The sequence below is a fragment of the Narcine bancroftii genome, chromosome 8 (assembly GCF_036971445.1).
Source record: "Narcine bancroftii isolate sNarBan1 chromosome 8, sNarBan1.hap1, whole genome shotgun sequence".
NCBI classification, from domain to species: Eukaryota; Metazoa; Chordata; class Chondrichthyes; order Torpediniformes; family Narcinidae; genus Narcine; species Narcine bancroftii.
Genome location: NC_091476.1, coordinates 51735976 through 51757432, shown reverse-complemented (window position 1 = coordinate 51757432; position 21457 = coordinate 51735976). Strand labels below are relative to the sequence as shown.

Below are 21457 nucleotides of genomic sequence, written 5' to 3'. Positions count from 1 at the left end.
AGAGTGCAGAAGGGCATGGCGGACATCTGGTGGCAGTAAGGCCACTCTTTGAATGCCTGGATGTTTAGCAGCTCTTCAATGGAGACAAAGGCCCTTTCCTGCTCTGAATGCAAAGTCACGCTCTCTAACAGTGGAAAGGCTCCCACTCTGCAGCTCTCTTGTCAGATCGTGTGGTCAGATTTCGGAGTGTGACACTAACTCCTTAAGAGTGATGAGGGCACTTGTGAAAAGGGGTGGGGAAGTTGCCCAGCGAACAAACCCTGGGCACTTTGGCCGTTCTTTAAGGGAATTGCACCACTCTCTGGGTCCTCCGTGCTGGGGAACATGGGGGGAGCATCAAACATCTTGCTGCTCATTGTATGCAATGAAGAAGTCAAAATGAGCTGCAGAGATGAGGCAGGGAGCCTTCTGTTTTCTAGTGATTGTGATAGTTCTATTCCCACAGCAACGGCTCCAGTGTAAGGGTCTCAGGGTGCAGGCATTTATAGACAACTCCCAAGAACTTGCACTCTCTCCCCACCACCTGACATCTCGGATGTTGTAAGTTCTCACAAGGAGCCACATCTCTCTTTGCAGGATTTCCCATATAGCCACTTACTTTTAAGGGGTAGCCTGCTGAATCCACCTGAAGATGTGATGACCTTGACCCTAATCTGTGCCAGCCTACTTGGCAGAGAATTCAGCGTGTGACTGCAGGAGAAATTTGCTTGACCACCTAAATAACATTGTGTTTGGACTATGAGACTTAGGTGCAGAATTAGGCTGCTACTCCTTGGGAGTTCCACACCATGAAGAGCTGGCCACACAGTGAGGGATCCAGATCAGTCATGACTCAGGGCAGCATGCTGTATGTCTCACTTGAGATCAATTTTAGAATGCTATTTGGGAGGAGATGATAGGTGAGGAAGCAGCAATGGCATCCTTAAAAATAAACATTAAAATGGGCTAACTTTAGGAGTAATTTTGTCTGCATACACATTTTTATTGGGCACAGTGCAGATGAATTTCTCAGCCCATGGAATGGTAGCTGATTTACTGAAATGACACGTGATTATGGCAAGTGGGGTAAAAGAGGAAAGACACCTTTATTTAACTCACCCTGTTAGAATTGTGCAGTTCAGATTCATGAATGTCTTGCAACCTGAGTAATGGCTGTTGCTCTGTGTTAAAGAATTGTGGATTTCTACAATAAACATTCAGCATTTTATGAGAATTTGTAACTTTTTGGGGTTTGACTGAGTGTTTCAAAAGGCTGCTCAGCAGAAGGATGTGTGGCGACCCTTTGATAGCCAAGAGTTCCAATTCCTTCGCCTTCCCAATCTCTCTAAACCTCACCCCCCCACCACCTTCCCCTCCCCCCCCCCCACCCCACCACCCACCTCCCCATAGCCCTGCAAATGATTTCTTTTCAAAGATTTATCCAATTCCATTTTTAGAAATGATCATGAATCTGATCCCACTATCCTTTCAGGCAAAGCACCTCAGTGCTGTTGATACAATGCACTATGATTTTATATTAAAAGTTAGTATGTTATTGGTTGGAATTAATGCAAAGTAACAAGATCCCATTTTCACTGCCAACATCACATGACAACAGTCAAACCTGTTTTAGATACAGCATTAACTCTTTGATCAGAGTCGCCTTATCTAATGCACTGCTTAATTTGCCTAGCACCGATTCCAATTTCTTGGAAGATTTTTGCTCTGTGTTGCTCCAACCCAAGTTAGAAAGAACTAACTCACACACGTGAGCAATCACCAATTTCTGTAAATGTTCACTAACACTCACTTCATTAAGTGAATCACATTGTAATTAGACCCACAGAGGTAATGCAGTAACCAGATTCTCAGTCTAAAGAAACAGGTTTCCCTTTGGCTACCTTTCTTCATGTTGAACCCTCAGGATATTTAATTGCACATTCTGAGGAGAGGAATTTCTAACTGCACCGTCCTTAAGGGTTAATTACGCCACCAGGCAAATGAAAATTTTTCATGCATGTTAGCATTGTGTTCACAAAAAAAAAGGCCCCGTGCAAAGCAAGAAGGTGAAAGGTGCAAGTACCAGGTCAAAGGTTGACTCGAGGGGTCGCTTCAGTGATCTGACAGCTGGCTGAGTCTTAATTAGCAGGCAGCGAGCACATGGATGGCAATGGACCAATGGGGTTCAAGCGCATTAACAAAAACAGCAAGCAGAGGTGTGCCATAGGGACAACAATGAGTGTGGTAGGTGGAGAAAAAGAGAAGAATCGGAATGCATTATACAACATCTTAAAAACAAGAACCATGCATAACTAAAGGTGTTTACTCCAGTGGTTATAATTACAACAGTCTCTATACCGGTCATGGCCGCACCAAAGGTTAAAATCGCTATTAGAAATCTATCTTTAAAGTGAAACTAAAATGCAATATGCACACTTCAAAGCATTGAGTGTGGAAGGGCTTAATGGTCAAAGCATTTCTACATTAAGGCAGAATATACAACCAATTTTATTGGCGTGACGTTGGGCTCTTGTTTCAGGTGAAACTGAGCAAACATTTTATCCCACCCTCAAATAATATTATCTTGTGAATATGCAAAACATGTCAGTTGGTTGTTATCACTCATTGCCTTTAGGGAAGGTGAAATGTAATGTTACCCAGTCAGTGGGGATGAAAACTTCGCACGATAAAACCAAATTAAAACTAGCATTAACTTCGCTATAAAATTGGCTAACATTGCATTGACACGGTTTTGGTTTGTGCAGAATATCTAGGCCCAAAGAGCCTTAAAATGCTCCACTCCTTATTGCGAAGGACAGCTGCAGCGATGTTAGCTGGGGGAGAGGGTGGGCAGTGGCTGTGGACTCCAGTGAGGATGATGGAGCAAGTGAAGAAGGATGGAGCAGGAAAACCTACAGGTGGTCATTTTCTCTTACACCTGATGTTATTGCTCTTGCAGGTGGCACTTGCTGTGGACTCAGGTTAAGTTATTGAAGGCAACTTGGCGATCTTTTGCAGTACACACACTGCAGTCCAAGTCCACTAATGGTAGAGGGCGCAAATGTGTAAGGTAGAGCGGCTAGCAACTTCATATTCTGCCTCGTGTGGACGGTGTGAAGTTTCTCAAGTGTTACCAAAGAGCATAATCAAGGCAAGGATGAGAGACTCTCTCACACTTCAGCCTTGTGGAAGTGTGGTGTGCTGCTTAGATCACCACTCTATAAGAAGGATGTGATGGCATTGTGGAGAGGGCAGAGGAGATTGACCAGCATATTGTCTGGAAGGGAAAGTTTCAATTATGTGGAGAGATTGGAGAGGCTGGGCTCGTTGTCCTTGGAGGAGATTAAGCTGAGAGCAATCTGACAGACGTACAAAATGATGAGGGTAGATAGTGGTAACTATTCCCCATGGCAGAAATATCTAAGAGGGTCTGGGTTTACGATGAGGCACTTGCGATTTCAAGGGGATCAGAGGACGATATTTTTCACCCAAAGGATGGTTGAAAACCAGAATGCACTGCTGAGGGAGTGGTGGAACCAGACTATCACAACACTTAAGAACCAATTAGATGAGCACTTGAGTCACCAAGGTAAATTAGGTGCTTTTAAATGGGATTAAATGGGATTTAAATGGACATTTACCCCCTCCATAAATCTTCGTCCGTGAAGCCAAGCCAAAGAAAGAAGAAGAATATCAATGGAAACTTGGTCAGCAGGAATATAGTGGGCTGAAGGGCCTGTGTCTATGCTGGCTCACTCTGTGACTCTACTATATCTAGCTGCTGACTCTCTCTTACAGCCATGGATTTATTTCATATGCCCACTTTAGTTTCTGGTCAGTATAACAGCCAGTATTCTGAGGTTGGGGCTTTGGAATGGCGATGAAAAGTCTCTCTGTGACGAGGCTACGCCATCTCTTGATGGAGATGATCATTTGTGGACAAACAGCGCTGGGTTCCTGCAATGTCGTCCACAGACAGACATCCACTGGTAAATTTTTCTGATGGAAGTGAATGATCCCCCTCCTCAATGGTGGGAGCATCACTGATGAAGCAGTGGGAAATAGCTGGGTCTAGGAGAGTGGCTTAAACCACTCCAGCAGTGAAGGCAGGGGGTTTGGACGACTGACTTCGCAATCACCTTCCTCTGTCCACGGGCTGACTCTTGGAAATGGGGAGATTTCCTCTGATTCCCAGGAATGTCTCAATGCCACAGTTGGCCAAATGCTGCCCATGATCAGTCCACCCTTAGCACTGAGCATCTGTGTGCAAGATGCTAAGTACAGTAAAACCTCATTAGAACACGGTAGTTGGTGGTCTAAGATTTCATACCGCGTTACAGCCGAGTCGCGGAACAGATGCATTTATGTCATGATTCAGGAACCAGGAAATAGAATACTGTGACTCAAACTCTGTAATAAGTCCTTTAAGACCTTTAAACTCCACATATTAACATACACATCATGTAAATGAGTCATAAGAGCCCATGTTTGAGTTTGTGGCTGTTAGCCTGGCCTCCTAAAATCAATGTTTGGGGTCCACAGACACCCGCGTTATAAGTAATTCTGCCGATTAACAAATCACGTTCTAACAAGGTTTCACTGTACTTGCCTCTTGGTTTCACATTGAACAACATTTGGATCCTTTTGCTAATTATTTAGGGAATATTAAATATGGAAATATTAGAAGATGGGTCATCCTAGGGAAATCTTCTGGTAGGTCCTAGAGTCTGGGGTGGTGGTGAAGGCTGGAACATCAGGGACATTTAAAGTACTCTTCGATAGGTGCATGGATGTAAGAAAAATAGAGAGTTAAAGGTGTGAAGTAGGGAAGGATTTGATTGTTGTGGCATAGATTTATATACATCAGCCCAACATCGTGGCCTTGTATTCAATCAAAAACTATACAAAAATAAAACTCTAGTTAGAGGTGGAAGGAGTTTCTTAAAGAAGAAAAAAAGAATCAGCCCTGAAGAGGGAGTTCCCACTCAAAGGTCTTGGGCACCACAGTCGCCAGTAGAGGAGGGGAGGGCGAACTCAATTCAATGATTGGAAAAGCCTGAGGATTGTAGGATTAGGATAGGAAACTTTACGGCACAGAAAAGGCCCTTCAGCCCATGGTAAAAACAAATCGGGTGGCATGGTTAGCATATCAGTTAGTGCAACGCTGTTACAGCACCAGTGATTAGGACCGAGGTTCAAATCTCGCGCGATCTGTGAGGAACTGGAACATTCTACCCGCGCCTGCGCTGGTTTCCTCTGGGTGCAGCAGCCTCCTCCCACTCTTCAAAATGTACCAGGTTGTAGGTCAATTGGATGTAATTGGGCGGTACGTGCTCGTGGTCCAAAAGGGCTTGTTACCATGCTGTATGTCTAAATTTTTTTCAAAACTGTTGGAGAATCAGCAGGTCAAACCGTGTCCTTTATAGAGCAAAGATAAAGTCACATAATATTTGTATACATTGGTTATTAACTTTATCTTTGTTCTCTAAAGGACATGTTTGACCTGCTGTGTGTGTTTTTACTTCAGTCACAGTGTCTGCAGACTTTCATGTTTTACTTCTGGCCATGATGTGATGCTGACCTATGTAAATCTCCTCCACAACAATCTAAACTTTCTCTACCTCAAACCTACAACACTCTATTTTTCTTGATTCCATGTGCCTATCTGAGAGTCTAGTACATATTCCTATTCTACCACCTTCCACCACCATGCCCAGCAATACATTCCAGGCATCCACCACACGCTGCGTAAAAGACATCTCCTCTAAACTTTCCCCCACTCACCTTAAATAGATATCCCCTGTTATTTGCTATTATCACCCAAGAAAAAATGTGCTGGCGGTTCACCCCATCTACGTCCCTCATAATCTTACATACCTCTATTAAGTAAGCTCTCATCCTTCGTTGCTCCAAAAAAGCCATAGCTCTGTCAGCCTGGCTTCCTAAGAAATGTTCTCCTATCCAGGCCACTTCCTGCTAAATCTCCTCTGCACCCTCTTTAAAGCATCTCCATCCTTCCTGCAATGAGGTGACCAGAATGGAACTGGAGAGATGAGGTCTTAGGAGGGGCTTCCAGGTAGCACAGCAGGTAGTGCAACTGCTTCACAGCTCCAGAGACTTGGGTTCAAAGTGTGGAATTTGCACACTGTCTCCGTGACTGCAAGGGTTTCTCCCAGGTGCTCCAGTTACCTCCCACATCCCAGGTGGCTATAAATGGCCATTGGTGCACTTAGATGCCAGGAAACCAGGACAGTAAAGAGGGGTCACCAAATAGCACTGGAGGAGTAATTCTGAAGGTACTTTATGCATGTAAAGGCAATGGAATAGCCAAGAAAAGAGTGGGGCCCATTACGGACTAAGACTCAAACCATGCTTGGAGGCAGAAGGTAGAAGGGCCGCGGACACTCAGTGACTCTGGGATGGACGCTCTTTTCCTTTTCTTTCTCGGACTGTGAGCACCGGGCAATTTCTGTGGATGGCCAATCTTTGTTTGTCTTATGGGAGACTAAAGAAAATTGCGTGCAATATCACGTTTTCTGTTTTATTACATGACAACAAAATAATCTTGAATTTCGAGGTGGTCCTAAATGAGTATATTTCATCGGAATTCATTCAGGAAATGGATTTTGTAGCTGAAGAACACACTGATGGTGAAATTCTAGTGCAAGTCTCCATAAATAAGGAGGCGGTACTTGATGACTTGGGGATCTAAGAGATGGATAAATCGCCTAGGTCAGATGAGATTTATTCCAGGTTGCTCTAGGAGATAGTTTCCAGGCAAATAAGTATGGGAATGAAACAAGTTGGATTGCACTCCAAGCTAACATTGACTAGATGTACAGAATGGCCTTCTGTGCCTTGGAGGGAGGCAAGACAAGCAGTAGAGATTTGGATGACTTCAAAGGGAGAATGAGAGGGTGAATTAAGCAATCAGGTCCAGAAGTATCAAAGGAATGATTGGCAGATCAAGCAGCAGGTGAACTGGGACAGAGACAGGGACAGCTATTGTTACAGAGATGAAAATGGGTGGTCTCTTGAATAGCATGAATCCAACACTTACCCCAGGGCCAAAACTAGAACATGTCTGAGCCAACCATAATGCCATTTTGAACGAATCCCACCTCTCTGCACATTTTCTATATCCATCCAAACCCTGCCTTTCTATTCATCGGTCTGCCTAAATGTCTCTTTGCTATCATATTGGCTTTCACCACTTTCCTTGTCAACTTGTTCCAGACACCTATCTACCACTCACTATGTAAAAAGAATTTTCCTCACAAATCTCTTAAACTTTCCACACAAATTTAATGGAATGCTCTTGTTTATTTTAAAGAAAATGAGTGCAAAAGTATGCATGTCATACTCGCTTTATAAGGCATTAATGAGACCATATCTGGAGCGCTGTATTTACCTTATTTAAGGAAAGATGTTTACGCATTTCAAGAGAAGGTTTATACGACCAATTCTAGGACTAGAGTGACTGGTTACAAGAACCGGTTCGTTAGTCTAGTCCCGGTGTTAAGGAGTTTTATTTTTACTTTTTATTTATTTTAGACATTCTGTGCTGCTCAATTTACCCCCATTAACCTACACCCCCGGTACATTTTTGAACAGTGGGAGGAAACCAGAGCCCCTGGAGAAAGCACACGCAGACACGGGGAGAACGTACAAACTCCTCACAGACAGCACGGGATTCGAACTTCGGTCTGATCCTGATCGCTGACGCTGTAAAGGCATTGCTCTAACCGCTACACCAACCCGGCCACGTGTGCGAGGGAAGTTGAGTGGCTTATGAATCTTTGAACTCTCTTCCTCAAAGGATGGGAGTAGCAGAGGGTTTGGGTATTTTTGAGATAGCTGTTGACAAACAAGGTCAAAGTTTATCAGGGATTGATAGAGGTGCAGAGTTGAGGTTACAATCAGATCAGCCATAATCCACTGAATGGTGAGTGAGGCCCAGGCGTTGAGGGGCCTGCCTCGGTTCCTCATCTCTCTGACTGTTTCTACCCATGGATGCTATCTGTCCTGCTGAGTGCCCCAGCAATTCGATTCTTATTCAAGATCCAACATCTGCAGCTTTTTGTTTGCTCTTGTTCCTAGAACAGGGGGTCTCAACTTTCTTCCCACTCACATCCCACTTTAAGTGATCCCTAGGCCATAAGTGCACTGTGATTAGTGAGGGATTGCTTAAGGTGGGATGTGAGTGTGAAGGGAAGGTTGAGAATCACTGCTCTAAATCTAATTGTTACTGAAATATTTTGCTTGAGAAAAATTGTCCTTGGCCCATTTCCTTTAGAGTTCTGAAACCGTGCACATAACGAGTCAATGAGGAACGATTAAAACAGTGGTTTTCAAACTTTTTCTTTCCACCCACATCCCTTACTAATCACAGAGCACCGATGATGTAGGGAATATTTAAAGTGGGATGTGAGTGGAAAGTAAAAGGTTGAGAACCACTGTCCTAATATCTCTGTTCATTTTGAACTGCCCCCCTAAAGTCACATACAATCTTAATCAATCCCTATGCCATAAATGCTCTGTGATTAGTAAGGGATTGCTTAAGGTTAGCATTTTATTCCTTGGAATGTAGAAGAATGAGGGGAGATTTGATAGAGGTATTTAAAATTATGAGGGGGATAGACAGAGTAAATGGAGATAGGCTTTTTGCACTGAGGGTAGGTGAGATACAAACCAGAGGACATGGGTTAAGGGTGAAAGGCGAAATGTTTAGGGGGAACATGAGGTGGAACTTAATTCACACAGAAAGTGGTGAGTGTGTGTACGGAGTTGAATCTGAAGTGGTGAATGCAGGCTCAATTTTAACATTTAAGAAGAATTTGGACAGGTACATGGATGGGAGAGGCATGGAGGGCTATGGATTGGGTGCAGGTCAGTGGGACGGCAGAAAAATGGAGTGGCACAGTCTAGAAGGGCCGAAGGGGCCTGTTCCTGTGCTGTAATGTTCTATGGTTCTCTGTGAGTGTTTTGAATGGGAGAAGCATTCTGCCCAGGTTTGGGGATGGGCCACCTCACATAACGATGATGCAGCTCCCCCACGTGGGGGTGGAGATGTGGGGGAAATTGGCTGTGGCTCCTTTGCTTTCCCCTGACTCTGGAGATGCTCACAGGAAAATGGCATCCTATCCCCGAGACAATCAACGAGCAAGTATAGTGGCACCTTCACCATGTCCTTCTCTGTGGGTATGTGGCCCAATGAAACTGAACGCAAAGGGACAGGTGACCTTTCTGAGAGGATTAGGGCTGCTTCAATCCTGGCATTAAGGGTAGTATCCTGCACCACCTGCATGCTCTCCCCGTGACAGCATGGGCTTCCCCTGGGAGTTCCAGTTTCCACACTTGTTCCAAGACTGAGGGGGGCAGTCCAGCTCCAGGCCACTGTAAATTGCCTTCATTACGTAGATGAACGGCAGAAACCGGGAAGAATTGGAAGGGAATGTGGGGTAGGATTAGGGCAAAAAGAAATGAGTGTTTAATAGTCCTCATGATGGGCCAAAAGAACAGTGTTTTCCAGTGATATAGTCAGTGCTCAAAGTGAGTCCTGTGCTCAGAAGGATGATTCCCTCAAGGAGCTTGCTTGACCAACATGAGTGTAAGTGTCTCCTCTTTGACCAGTAAAAGAAAAGCAAAGGGATCATCCTCTCACACACATTTTATAGATGAACATGGGCAGATTGTCATTTTAATTGGTCTTAATGAACCCAGGCATCTCAGACAGGCTTCAGACTGGGAGTGGGAGGGGGGATCTCCCCGATGGATCTCATTCACCTACCATGGCAGCAGCTGCAGTCTGGTTCACATGGTGCTGGGCAGCCTTAATTTTGGCTTGCAGATGTGCAGGCGGGTGAAAGTACTTGCACTTCTCTCTTGAGCAGCGACCCTTGATGTAATCCATGCAAACAGTGACCGTGTTTTCATTCGAGTCGATCATTCCCATGTCCATTGGGTGCGCGTAGCGGCAGTCGTTTTCTCCCCGAGTACAGTTTCCGCGCTGAAATTCCCTGCAAACCTAATGAGAGCAGTCATCAGCAATTCGCTCAGTGGTACGCCCAGGAATCAAAACCCTTACCGGGGCACGTACACAGGAGTTGGCTGAGTAGGCTTCCCCTGGACTCCGATAATCTGGCACCCTCAAGGCTTTGATGGGGCCAGAATGCCAGACTCCTGGGCTATTGGATACAATTCTTATTAATGCCAAAACACACTTTAACTCATTTTTTAAAAAAAGATGTAACACAGTATTGCAATGAATTTTCTAGTTGGATTAAAATGAGCATGGGATAAGGCAATCATCTGAATTTAAAGGGAGTGTGGGAAAAGGATTCTCAGTGAGTTTAAAGGGAGTATGGGAAATAAATAGTGGAGGAAGCAGGGTCTCGGTGAGTTTAAATGGAGTGCGGGAAACAATAGTTCTGGCTCAGGGATGCCATTACCTAAATGCAGGACAGAGAGACGAGAACTGTAATTATCACAGGTAATTTTAATCTACATATTGATTAGACTAATTAAACTAACTAGGGTATATTGGAAGAGGAAATTGTGGAGTGTATCTGCTCAAAGTTCAGTTATTGTCAGAGAACATGCATGACATCATATACAACTCTGAGATTCTTTATCCTGCGGGCCAGGTAGAATATCTACTTATCAGTAACGACACTGTAGTCAGGAAAGAAGATACATATGTATGGTCAGCTTGAACCATGAGAAGGTCTTCAACAGGATATAACACACAATGGCTATACTCTTTAGGGCGGAAATGTGAAATTAGATTCAATTGCTTGAAACAGACATCCATGGTGCATTTCAAATCAATGAGTGGAAAGCAGACAGTTTCCCCATCAAGATGGGAGCCAGGCAGGGTTGCCCGCTCTCTCCTGCCTTGTTTGTGCACTACAGAGGGTCCTTTGCTGAATCCATCAGGAAAGACCAGGGCAATATGAGGACTGATGTTGCCAGGCAGCGAGAAGCTCAAGCCAAAGCCTCCCTGTACCTGGAGGACGTCGCCATCTTCTGTCCAGTCACGTGATCAGTCATCCTCAGATTGATCAGCATCTGCGGCCAGTTTGAGATGCTATCTGATGCAAGGGTTAAACCTGAGGTAAAGTGAGGCAATGCTTTTTGGTAACTGGTCTGTCCGGTTCACCATCCCATTCATAGTTGAATTTGACTACCTAAAGGTGCTGGGGATCTGGTTTGGAGGAGCAAGACATGTAACAAAAATTAGCCGGACAGATGGTAAAGATCAACTAGGAATTGGGGCTATGAAGCGGAGCTCTCCCCAATAAAAGGGAAGAATGGGATCATCAGGGGTGAGGTGCTCTTGTTCATTGGGGGGATCCACAATGGAATGACTCCACTGAAATAATGAGGGTAGGGCGTACCCCACATGGCTCTTTCTCAGATGACCACCTTCATGTGTGGCTGCATCTGGTTGTGTGTGGTACTAAGGTTTGAGGGCACCAAGTGCCGCTATGTGCTGAGGTTCTACCTGCCCGAGATGTTGGAACAGATGCACCTGGCCCCGTTGCCACACAATGTCCCAGCCAGTCCCTATCCTCCATTGGAAAGTTCTTCCAAACACCTTTGATCATGTCCATCAAACAATGGTCAACAAAGAGCATCTTGCAGTCACAACGGGATGAGGTCTCAATGGATACTGTGGGATGGTTCCCTGTGCAGACTGTCCAGGTCACCTCGCAGAATGCTTCATCACCAGGGCTCACAAACAAGCACCAGGACCTGATCAGTCAGATCCTTGCTGTACGACCGAATATCACAACTCCTGTTGAGGCGGAGGCAGTTGATCACCAGTTTGCAGACTGTCAATTTGCTAAAAGTCCATGGGGAAGGATGGAAACCTCTCAGTCATGGTTCATCCCCCAGCAAGACCATAAAGACTGCAGACTCCCACTGAGACAGACTCAAACAAAAGTGATCAAAATGATCACTGCAAATGTGGCTTCATATCAGATGCTGGGACAACTCAACCCCTGAAACATTAACTTTCCACACAGATGCTGCCTAACCCACTGAATGCTTCCAGCATCTCCTATTTTTGTTTCTAAAGTGAGACAGGCTGTTCAGTTTGTTCTCAGATAGATCTCTGGCGGATTTCAATGGAGGATTCATGTTTGTTCTCTCAAACGAAAAGGCTGCAATGCAATCAAGTAACTTAAAAACAAATGACTGCTGCAAATGATCTTTCACAGCTTGGTGCCTGGTTATGTTGCTGGAGTGCAAATTGGACTCCCTACCTTAATATGAATCAGTTATATGCCACAGAGTTAACCATCACTCCATCTGAGCTAGACCCACTTGCCTGTGTTTTGTCCCATCTCACTGTAAACATTTCCCATCCAAGCACGTCTATATGTCTTCTAACAGCTCCTGCCTCCACCACTTCCTCTGGCAACTTGTTTCATAATGACACATCAATCAGTGGGGACCAAATCTAACACAATTCCTCACACAGTAAAGATTATGATTTTTGGCCATGTGAGAGCCAAAATGTGTATACTTACCTTGTCAGTCGGCATCCGGGGTCTTCCGTTGGCACATGCAACCGAACTCCAGGATGACTGGGAATGAGCCTATCAACCCATTTGTCATTGGATAAATTGAGATAACCTAACCTAATATAGACTAGGGATCAAAGATTGAGCCTGTAGTGCTCAATCTTCAGTGCATTGGACAAATTGTGTGGAGTGGTTTCCAATGTTGGACTTGAGGTCAAGAGCTGAGTTTGAGAAACCCAAGATGTGGAAGTGGCTGCCAAGGTTAATGTTAGGAGGGCACTTCTTCAACTAAATGGCTCTCAAAGATCATTTTAGAGAGGAGTAAAGAAGCAACTAGAGTGTTGGGCTAAATGCAAGCCAGACTGGATAATGATGGCAGATTTATTCCCCCAGGACATGAGCAAATCCAAAGGGTTTTACAACCTTACAATAATTTCATACCCATGTAACAGGTAGCAGGCTTGTACTCCAAATTGATTGAACCAATTAAATTTGAAATCCCCAGTTGGCAAACTGAAGCTATTAAAAAAAGACAGCTGGTGGATCTCAATTGGCCAGGGAGCATCCACGGAGGGAAATGGACAGTCAACATCTCGGGTCAAAACCTTGTCCTGAATTAATCTGCACTCAAGCCGAAGCGAGAAACCAATCTGCAGGAGGAACTCAGCAGATCAAGTAGCCTCAGTGGGCAAAAAAGAATGGGTGACATTTCAGAACCATTCATATATTGGAGTTCCTCGAGTAGATTGGTTTATTTTATTCCAGACTCCACCTTCTACACTCTCCTGGTCTTTGCTGAAGATGAAACCCGTGCTTGGATAGATTTCAGTCAAAACCTCATGCTATGACTATTATTTGTCAGACTTTAACAGAAAAGCTGACGTCTCATCAGTAACAGAGTAATGAAAACCTTCGACTGACGAGTGGGAGGTGAGCTTGACCGACACAGTGCCGCAGGGTAGTGAAGGGGGAATGAAATCAAAGGGTGGAAAATGTAACAAAGGATGCAGGAGAAATTGGAACTGGAGTAAAAAGTGAAAGCTTAAAGTCCTTGACCTGAATGTGGGCAGCATTATGAAGTGATGGAAGAGTTGATAGTATATAGCCTGTACCGAGACTGGGATGATGGGTGAGCAGGATTGGGATCTCAATATTCCATGTCATTCAACACTGCAGAAAGAAGGTGTGGTGGCATTGATATTCAGGGAATGTATGTCGCAGTGAGCAATGAGGTAGGTGCAGTGGATGGTGATGCGGAATCAGTTTGGGTAGATATTAGGAATAGCAGGGGACAGAACTCAGAGCCTCCAAAGTTTTGCCTCACAAGAAAACAAAGCATAAATGGGAGTTATCAAAGAGGTTTAAGACGAGAACTGTAATTATCACAGGTAATTTTAATCTACATATTGATTAGACTAATTAAACTAACTAGGGTATATTGGAAGAGGAAATTGTGGAGTGTATCTGCTCAAAGTTCAGTTATTGTCAGAGAACATGCATGACATCATATACAACTCTGAGATTCTTTATCCTGCGGGCCAGGTAGAATTTCTACTTATCAGTAACGACACTGTAGTCAGGAAAGAAGATATATATGCAAAAGAGAGAAATGTAAACAAAGGAAAAAATGTAAACAAACTGTAGAAAAAGTACATATTCAGTAATGAATAAAGTGCAAAGGAAGAGTCCTTAAATGAGTCCCTGATTGAGTCTGTTGTTTAAGAGTCTGATGGTGGAGGGGGAGCAATTATTCCTGAACCTGGTGGTATGAGTCCCGTGGCACCTCTACCTCATTCCTGGTGGCAGCAGTGAGAACAGAGCATGTGCTAGGTGGTGGGAATCCTTAATAATTGCTGCTGCTCTCCAATGGCAGTGCTCCCTGTAGATGGTGGGGAGATTTTTGCCTGTAATGTACTGGGCTGCATCCACTACCATTTGCAGGGCTTTCGGCTCAGAGTTATTGGTACCCCCATCTGGAAATATTTCCCAGAACAATAAATTACAGTCACCTTGGAAAAGAATATTTCAGATTGGGTAATATATAATGAGGTATGATAATGAGTACTCTTTGGGAATAATAGAATTCCAGTTTGAGGATACACACCTTGGCGCCAAAAGCAGTGTCCTCATCTTAAATAAGGGCAATTACAAACTGGAACTGAAGAGTTGTCCAGAGGTGGCTTAAAGAGACTGTAGGAAAGGAGAGTCGTTGAACAGTGGTTGAGGAAACGCTTCCTAAAACTCAACAAAAATTTATCCCATTGCTAAGGAGGGACTTTGACTATTTTGTTAACCACAGATGGTTGACATTTGTTACAAAGAGAATATTCAGTCGAAAGCTAAAATACATAAAGTGGGAAAAGCTAGTGGTGGACAAAATGCCTAGGAATTTTTCAGAAAACAACCATGGAGAATTTAAAATCCATTTTCTTTTGTATTTACCCGAGCTCACTTCTTTCACAACCTGCGGTCACAGATGAGGTCATTTCCACTAACTTATATTATGAGTAACTATGTATCGTGATCCAAGCAAGGAAAGAGTTAGGGGGTGCACCTTGTCCGGCTCTCAGAGAACAGTCTCTCAGTGCATCTCTTCAGAGGAGTTGGATTGCAGCAATCCACTGAACATCAGACAGTTTCCACATTTTTCTTTGCCTTCCGATGTCTCAATCTGCCCCCCCCACCCCCCCCAGGTTGTAATTATGGGAGATTTTAATTTTAATTTTCCACATATAGATTGGGAAACACATTTTGTGAAAGGACTGGATGGGTTAGAGTTTGTGAAATGTGTGCAAGATAGTTTTTTACAACAATATGTAGAGGTGCCGACCAGAGAAGGAGCAGTGTTAGATCTACAGTTGGCAAATGGGATGGGTCAAGTGACGGAGGTTACTGTTGGCGAGCACTTCGGGTCCAGAGATCATAATGCCATCAGCTTCAATGTCATTATGGAAAGAGAGAAGTCAGGGCCAAGGGTTGAGGTTTTTGATTGGGGAAAAGCTAGATTTGAGGAGATGCGAAAGGACTTGCAGGGTGTGCATTGGGACAATTTGTTTTATGGGCAGGATGTAGTAGAGAGATGGAAGTCTTTTAAAGATCAGATTTTGAGAGTGCAAAAGCTTTATGTTCCTGTTAGGTTAAAAGGAGGGGCAAAAGGTTTGAGAGAGCCGTGGTTTTCAAGGAATATTGGGAACTTGGTTCGAAGAAAAAGGGAGGCGTACATTAGATATAAGAAGCATGGAGTTAAGGAGATGTTTGAAAGATACATTGAATGTAAGAGGAATCTTAAGAGAGGAATTAGGAAAGCTAAAAGAAGGTACGAGGAAGCAGGGTGAAAACTAATCCAAAAGAGTTCTACAAATATGTTAATGGTAAAAGGAAAGCTAGAGACAAAATTGGTCCCTTAGAAAATCAGAGGGGAAAACTGTGTGTGGAGCCTAGAGAAATGGGGGAGATATTGAACAGTTTCTTTTCTTCGGTATTCACTAAGGAGAAGGATATTGGGAGATGTGAGATAAAAAAAGCAAATTGGGTAAATATAGGGAATATAGAGATTACAAAAGATGTAGTCTTAGGGCTTTTGAAGAATATAAAGGTGGATAAGTCTCCGGGACCAGACGGGATCTTCCCCAGGACATTGAGAGAAGTGAAGGAGGAAATAGCAGAGGCTCTGGTGGTAATTTTCCAAATGTCATTAGATATGGTGATAGTGCCGGAGGATTGGCGCATTGCGCATGTGGTTCCGTTATTTAAAAAGGGTTCAAGGAGGAAGCCTGGCAACTATCGGCCTGTAAGTTTGACGTCTGTGGTAGGTAAATTAATGGAGAAAATTCTTAGAGATAGTACTTATAAACATCTGGATAGACAGGGTCTGATCAGGAGCACTCAACATGGATTTGTGGGAGGAAGGTCATGTTTGACCAATCTGATTGAATTTTTTGAAGAGGTGACTAGGAATGTGGATGAGGGTAGCACAGTGGATGTTGTCTATATGGACCAGTAAGGCCTTCGATAAGGTACCACATAGAAGGTTAGTTAGGAAGGTGTAGTCTTTAGGTATAAATTTTGAGATAGTCAAATGGATTGAACATTGGCTGAAAGGGAGAGGCCAGAGAGTGGTAGTGGATAATTGTCTGTCAGGTTGGAGGCCGGTGACCAGTGGTGTGCCTCAAGGATCTGTATTGGGCCCATTGTTGTTCGTTATATACATTAATGATCTAGATGATGGGGTGGTGAATTGGATTAGTAAATATGCAGATGATACTAAGATAGGTGGAATAGTGGATAATGAAGAAGGTTTTCAAGGATTGCAAAGGGATTTGGACTGCTTAGAAAAGTGGGCTGAAAAATGGCAGATGGAATTTAATGCTGATAAGTGTGAGGTGCTTCATTTTGGTAAGAAGAATCAGAACAGGACATACGTGGTAAATGGGAGAGCATTGATGAATACAGAAGAGCAGAAAGATTTAGGAGTAACGGTACATCGTTCCCTGAAGGTAGAAACTCACATGAATAGGGTGGTGAAGAAGGCTTTTAGTATGCTGGCCTTTATCAATCATTGCATGGAATATAGGAGTTGGGAGGTGATGTTGAGATTGTATATGACGTTGGTGCGGCCTAATTTGGAGTTCTGTGTGCAGTTCTGGTCGCCTAATTATAGGAAGGATATAAACAGAGTGGAGAGAGTGCAGAGAAGGTTTACCAGAATGTTACCTGGGTTTAAGCATCTAGAGTATAGGGAGAGATTGGACAGATTAGGTCTTTATTCTTTGGAGCGTAGAAGGTTGAGAGGGGATTTGATAGAAGTATTTAAGATTATGAAAGGGATAGACAGAGTGGATGTGGATAGACTATTTCCGTTAAGAGGAGGAAAGATTAAAACAAGAGGACATGAGTTAAGAATTAAGGGCAGAGGTTTAGAGGTAACATGAGGGGGAACTTCTTTACTCAGAGAGTGGTAGCCGTGTGGAATGATCTTCCGGGAGAAATAGTGGCGGCGGAGTCAATTGTATTATTTAAGAAAATGTTGGACAGGTATATGGATGAGAAGAAGATGGAGGGTTATGGGCATTGTGCAGGGAGGTGGGACTAGAGAGGGGTGTTTGGTTCGGTGTGGACTAGAAGGGCCTAATGGCCTGTTTCCGTGCTGTAATTGTTATGTTATGTTATGTTATGATGATCAGGAGACAGCTCCTCCCAATATTGTTCAATTCCTCATATGCCATGCCCAGTCTAGTTGGTCTCTTTCTCTTGGAGAAGTCAGACACAAACCTGCTGAGTGAGCTATTATTGCTTTCCTCTAAGAGACTGCAAAGGAATGGTCACTCATGTTGGCCAAAGGATAATTGGACCTCAGCATTGAGCTGCACAAGAGCTGTGCACACTGCCCTTAATGTTCCATTATTTTCGATAATTTATTCTGTCAATACTTATAATGGAAATTAAGAATGTAAACACAATACACAAGAATCCAACAATTTTTTCTACAGATTCACTTGTTCTACAAGAGGGGTATAATTACAGAATAACTTGGGTTTCTCTAAACTTTGAGTAAAGATGTGTTTGCAACAGAAGCATCTTTAGGAAAGTTACCAGCCTGCGTTTACACCTTCCTGCCAGTCACAGCACTGCATTTTGCCTCTAATGGTGGGAATGAGCAATTACAGCATGTCAAGTGGTGAATGTTGACATGGGAATTTATAGGGGCGGCATGGTTGGCGTGGCAATTAGCGCAACGCAGTTACAGCGCCAGCGATCGGGGCCGAAGTTCGAATCCTGAACTGTCTGCAAGGAGTTTTTACGTGTCTGCGTGGGTTTTCCCCGGGGCTTTGGTTTCCTCTCACTCTTCAGAAACACACTGGGTGTTGTAGGTCAAATGAATGTAATTGGGCGCCACAAGCTTATGTTCTGAAAGGACCTGTTACCATATTGTATATCTAAATTTAAATTTATAATGGAAAAAGCTGACAAAATGATGAGACATAAGATTATTATTGTACTTCACATATAATTGTAATAGTTGAATTCAAGGAAGCTATTTTTCTGTTGCATATGCATTTAAAACATGCAGACATATAAAACACAGGTACCTCCAATTTGTCTGTTCTTATTAACTTTTGTGAAGCTGTGTTTGCTGGAACTGTAACAGTGGGATTTCCTGACACCAGGACAGGTGTGTTTGGTAGAAGTTCTGTTGGAACCAATCCCATCCCATGGGTCATGTGACTCAGGTAGGGATTGAGACCCATTGTGTGATTTGTAGCTAAAGATGGAGTTACAGGAAACGTGGTCTGTAGATAAAAGCAAAAAGAAAACACATTTATAGCACATCAGAATTTGATTCTTATTATCCAAATTTATAAGTGCTAAGATGCATCATATCTTCAGGAGATCGAGGGTGCAGAAAAGATTAGAAGTACGTAGCACCCTTTCCAGCTTAATCACATCTTCCCTCTAATAGAATGACCAGGACTGCTTGCAATACTCCAAGTGAGGCCTAACCTATGGTTTACTCATACGTCTTGTACCTGACTCTGTCCAACTGCATCATCACTCTCATGAAAGTATTGCTCTATGGCACAGTATAACTCATGAAGGTATTGCTCTATGGCACAGTATAACTCATGAAGGTATGGCTCTATGGCACAGTATAACTCTATGATAATACTACTGTTGAACCAATCAACTTTTTACGGAATTCAAGTCATGGAGTCAGAGTTTATAGCAGCCGGGGGGACCTTATAGAGAATTATAAATTTATGAGGGGCATTGACAGGATAGATCATTACAGTCCTTTTCACAAGGTTGAGGAGTCTAAAACTAGAGGGTGTTGGTTTAAGGCAGTAGTTCTCAATCTTTTTCTTTCCACTCACATACCACTTTAAGTCATCCCTATGCCATAGGTGCTCTGTGATTAGTAAGGGATTACTTAAGATGGAATGAGGGTGGAAAGAAAAGTTTGAAAATCGCTGTTTTAATCATCCCTAATAGACTCGTTATGTGAATGGTTTCATAACTCCAAAGGAAATGGGCTAATAACAATTTTTCAGTTACATTTGGATCTAGAGCAGTGGTTCTCAACCTTCCCATTCATATACCACCTTAAGCAATCCCTTACTAATCACAGAGCACCAATGGCATAGAGATTACTTGAAGTGGTGTGTGAGTGGAAAGAAAGAGGTTGAAAACCACTGGTTTAAGGTGAGAGGAAAAAGATTTAAAGGGAGCCTGATGGACAGTTTATTTCACACAGTACATGGTTTATGGAAGACGCTGTTAGAGGAGGTGGTAGAGGTGGGTACAGTTGCAACTTTTAAAAGACATTTAGATGGCTACGTGGATAGCAAAGCTTAGAAGGGTATGGGCCAAATGCAGGCCAATGGAATTAGCATAGATAAGCATTGTGGTAGGTATGGATGAGTTGGTTTGAAGGGCCTGCTTCTGGGCTGTACAACTATGTGAATCTATGAATGATAGTGTACTTCATCAAGTACACATCTACCATCAAGTTACATTAATTGCACATACATTCCCACCAACTGCCCCCAAGATTATGCCACTAAACAGCAAACACCAGAGGTAACTGACAGCAACCTACCAATATGAGAGGAAACAGAAGGACCTGTGGGAAACTAATGCAGTCACAGCAAGAACTTGCAAACACACCACAGACGTAAGGGAGTTGTCCCACTGCGTACATCATCAAAGCCCCTCCATCCAAAATGAGCTTGAGGGTGCCATGACACCAAGTTAACAACCAGGCCTACACGAATGAAGCATATGGGAAATTCCCTTCTCGTACTTCGACTCGATCAAAACTAGTCCAGGTGACCTGATTAATCCGTTATTTGTTTTAATCAGATTCTTTTTATCATTAACCTGCTTTACAATACTAACTTGCTCACCTAAAATCTTGCAAAAATGAGATGACGACGGCAGTTATGGTTTTTAGACTACAGGCACGTAACGGCAGAGTCTAGGAATTTCGCCGCTACGTGGGCCGTCTAAGAAGGAATGTGCAGAAATTTTGTGTCAATTCCTGTCCCGCGATTTATCCTGCAGAATCCCAACAACTTTTTTGGAGGAAGCCTGTAGTGTAAATTGTACAGGAAAAATTCGTTATCAGTCATCTACTCAACTGCACGCCCAACCACTCAGGTACTTGCAGTCTATAAAGGCACCCAGTGTGAATGACCACAAGGGCAGTATTATGTTCATTTGTTTCAGTGATTTTCCTGACATTGCAGTCCAAAAAACATTAGGGACTTGGATTCCCTGGTTCTGCAGTCAGAGTATGGTCAGGATTGGACCTTCACAACCACAACAAAACTGGGCAGGTGGAATGTTCAATAGCCCCCATGGCAGATTCCTTCACCCAAAATCTGATCTGCATCACTGAAAATGTGGGCTCGTGCCCATGAATAAGAATCAGTGGGAAATCCCATTGCTACAGACTAGGAAAAGGAAGAAGGGAGAATATTGTTTCCAGTGTGGATCAAAATACGCAAAAACATCTAGACGTTAATGTTGGAAAGTGGCGAGGCTTGGAGTAGGAAATTGGTGGTGAGGTTTGGGCAGAATAACAGGGTTGCTTGTTGAAGGGTTGCCAAGAGCATCATGACACCTTGTTATAAATTGTGAGCCTCAGAGTGTTGGCAATAACTCTCTAAATGTGCTCAGCTGAGCTATGACCACAGGCTGCTAAACTGGCCATGACAAGAGTAACCTGCTCCTGTAAAAGCACCACCATAATTCTCTGCAATTCTTTCACGATGTAGACACATCGACATGAAAAACAAGGGATGACAATAACATACATCCAGATAGCACCTCTTAACTTTGTAAAATAACTCACAGTATTCCACAGGCTGAACTCAGTCAAGAATTGTCACACTTACAAAGGAAACATTGAGACAAGCAACATCGTCAAAATTATAGGTTTGAAG

General features: G+C 43.4%; 1 protein-coding gene across 17 annotated transcripts in view; it reads right to left on the bottom strand.

The window, feature by feature from the left end:
* LOC138740690 (muscleblind-like protein 3) overlaps positions 1-21457 on the bottom strand; it is a 118342-nt gene that overhangs the window by 39366 nt on the left and 57519 nt on the right. For 10 of the 17 annotated variants that reach the window (XM_069893693.1, XM_069893694.1, XM_069893692.1 and 7 more), the window contains exons 3-5: positions 18602-18802; positions 9770-10006; positions 2063-2116 (exon numbers count right to left, since the gene is read on the bottom strand). In XM_069893693.1, the coding sequence (XP_069749794.1) occupies positions 2063-2116; positions 9770-10006; positions 18602-18802 (492 nt within the window). The remainder of the gene's footprint in view (positions 1-2062; positions 2117-9769; positions 10007-18601; positions 18803-21457) is intronic. The other 7 variants (XM_069893706.1, XM_069893707.1, XM_069893709.1 and 4 more) reach the window with 1 other exon arrangement.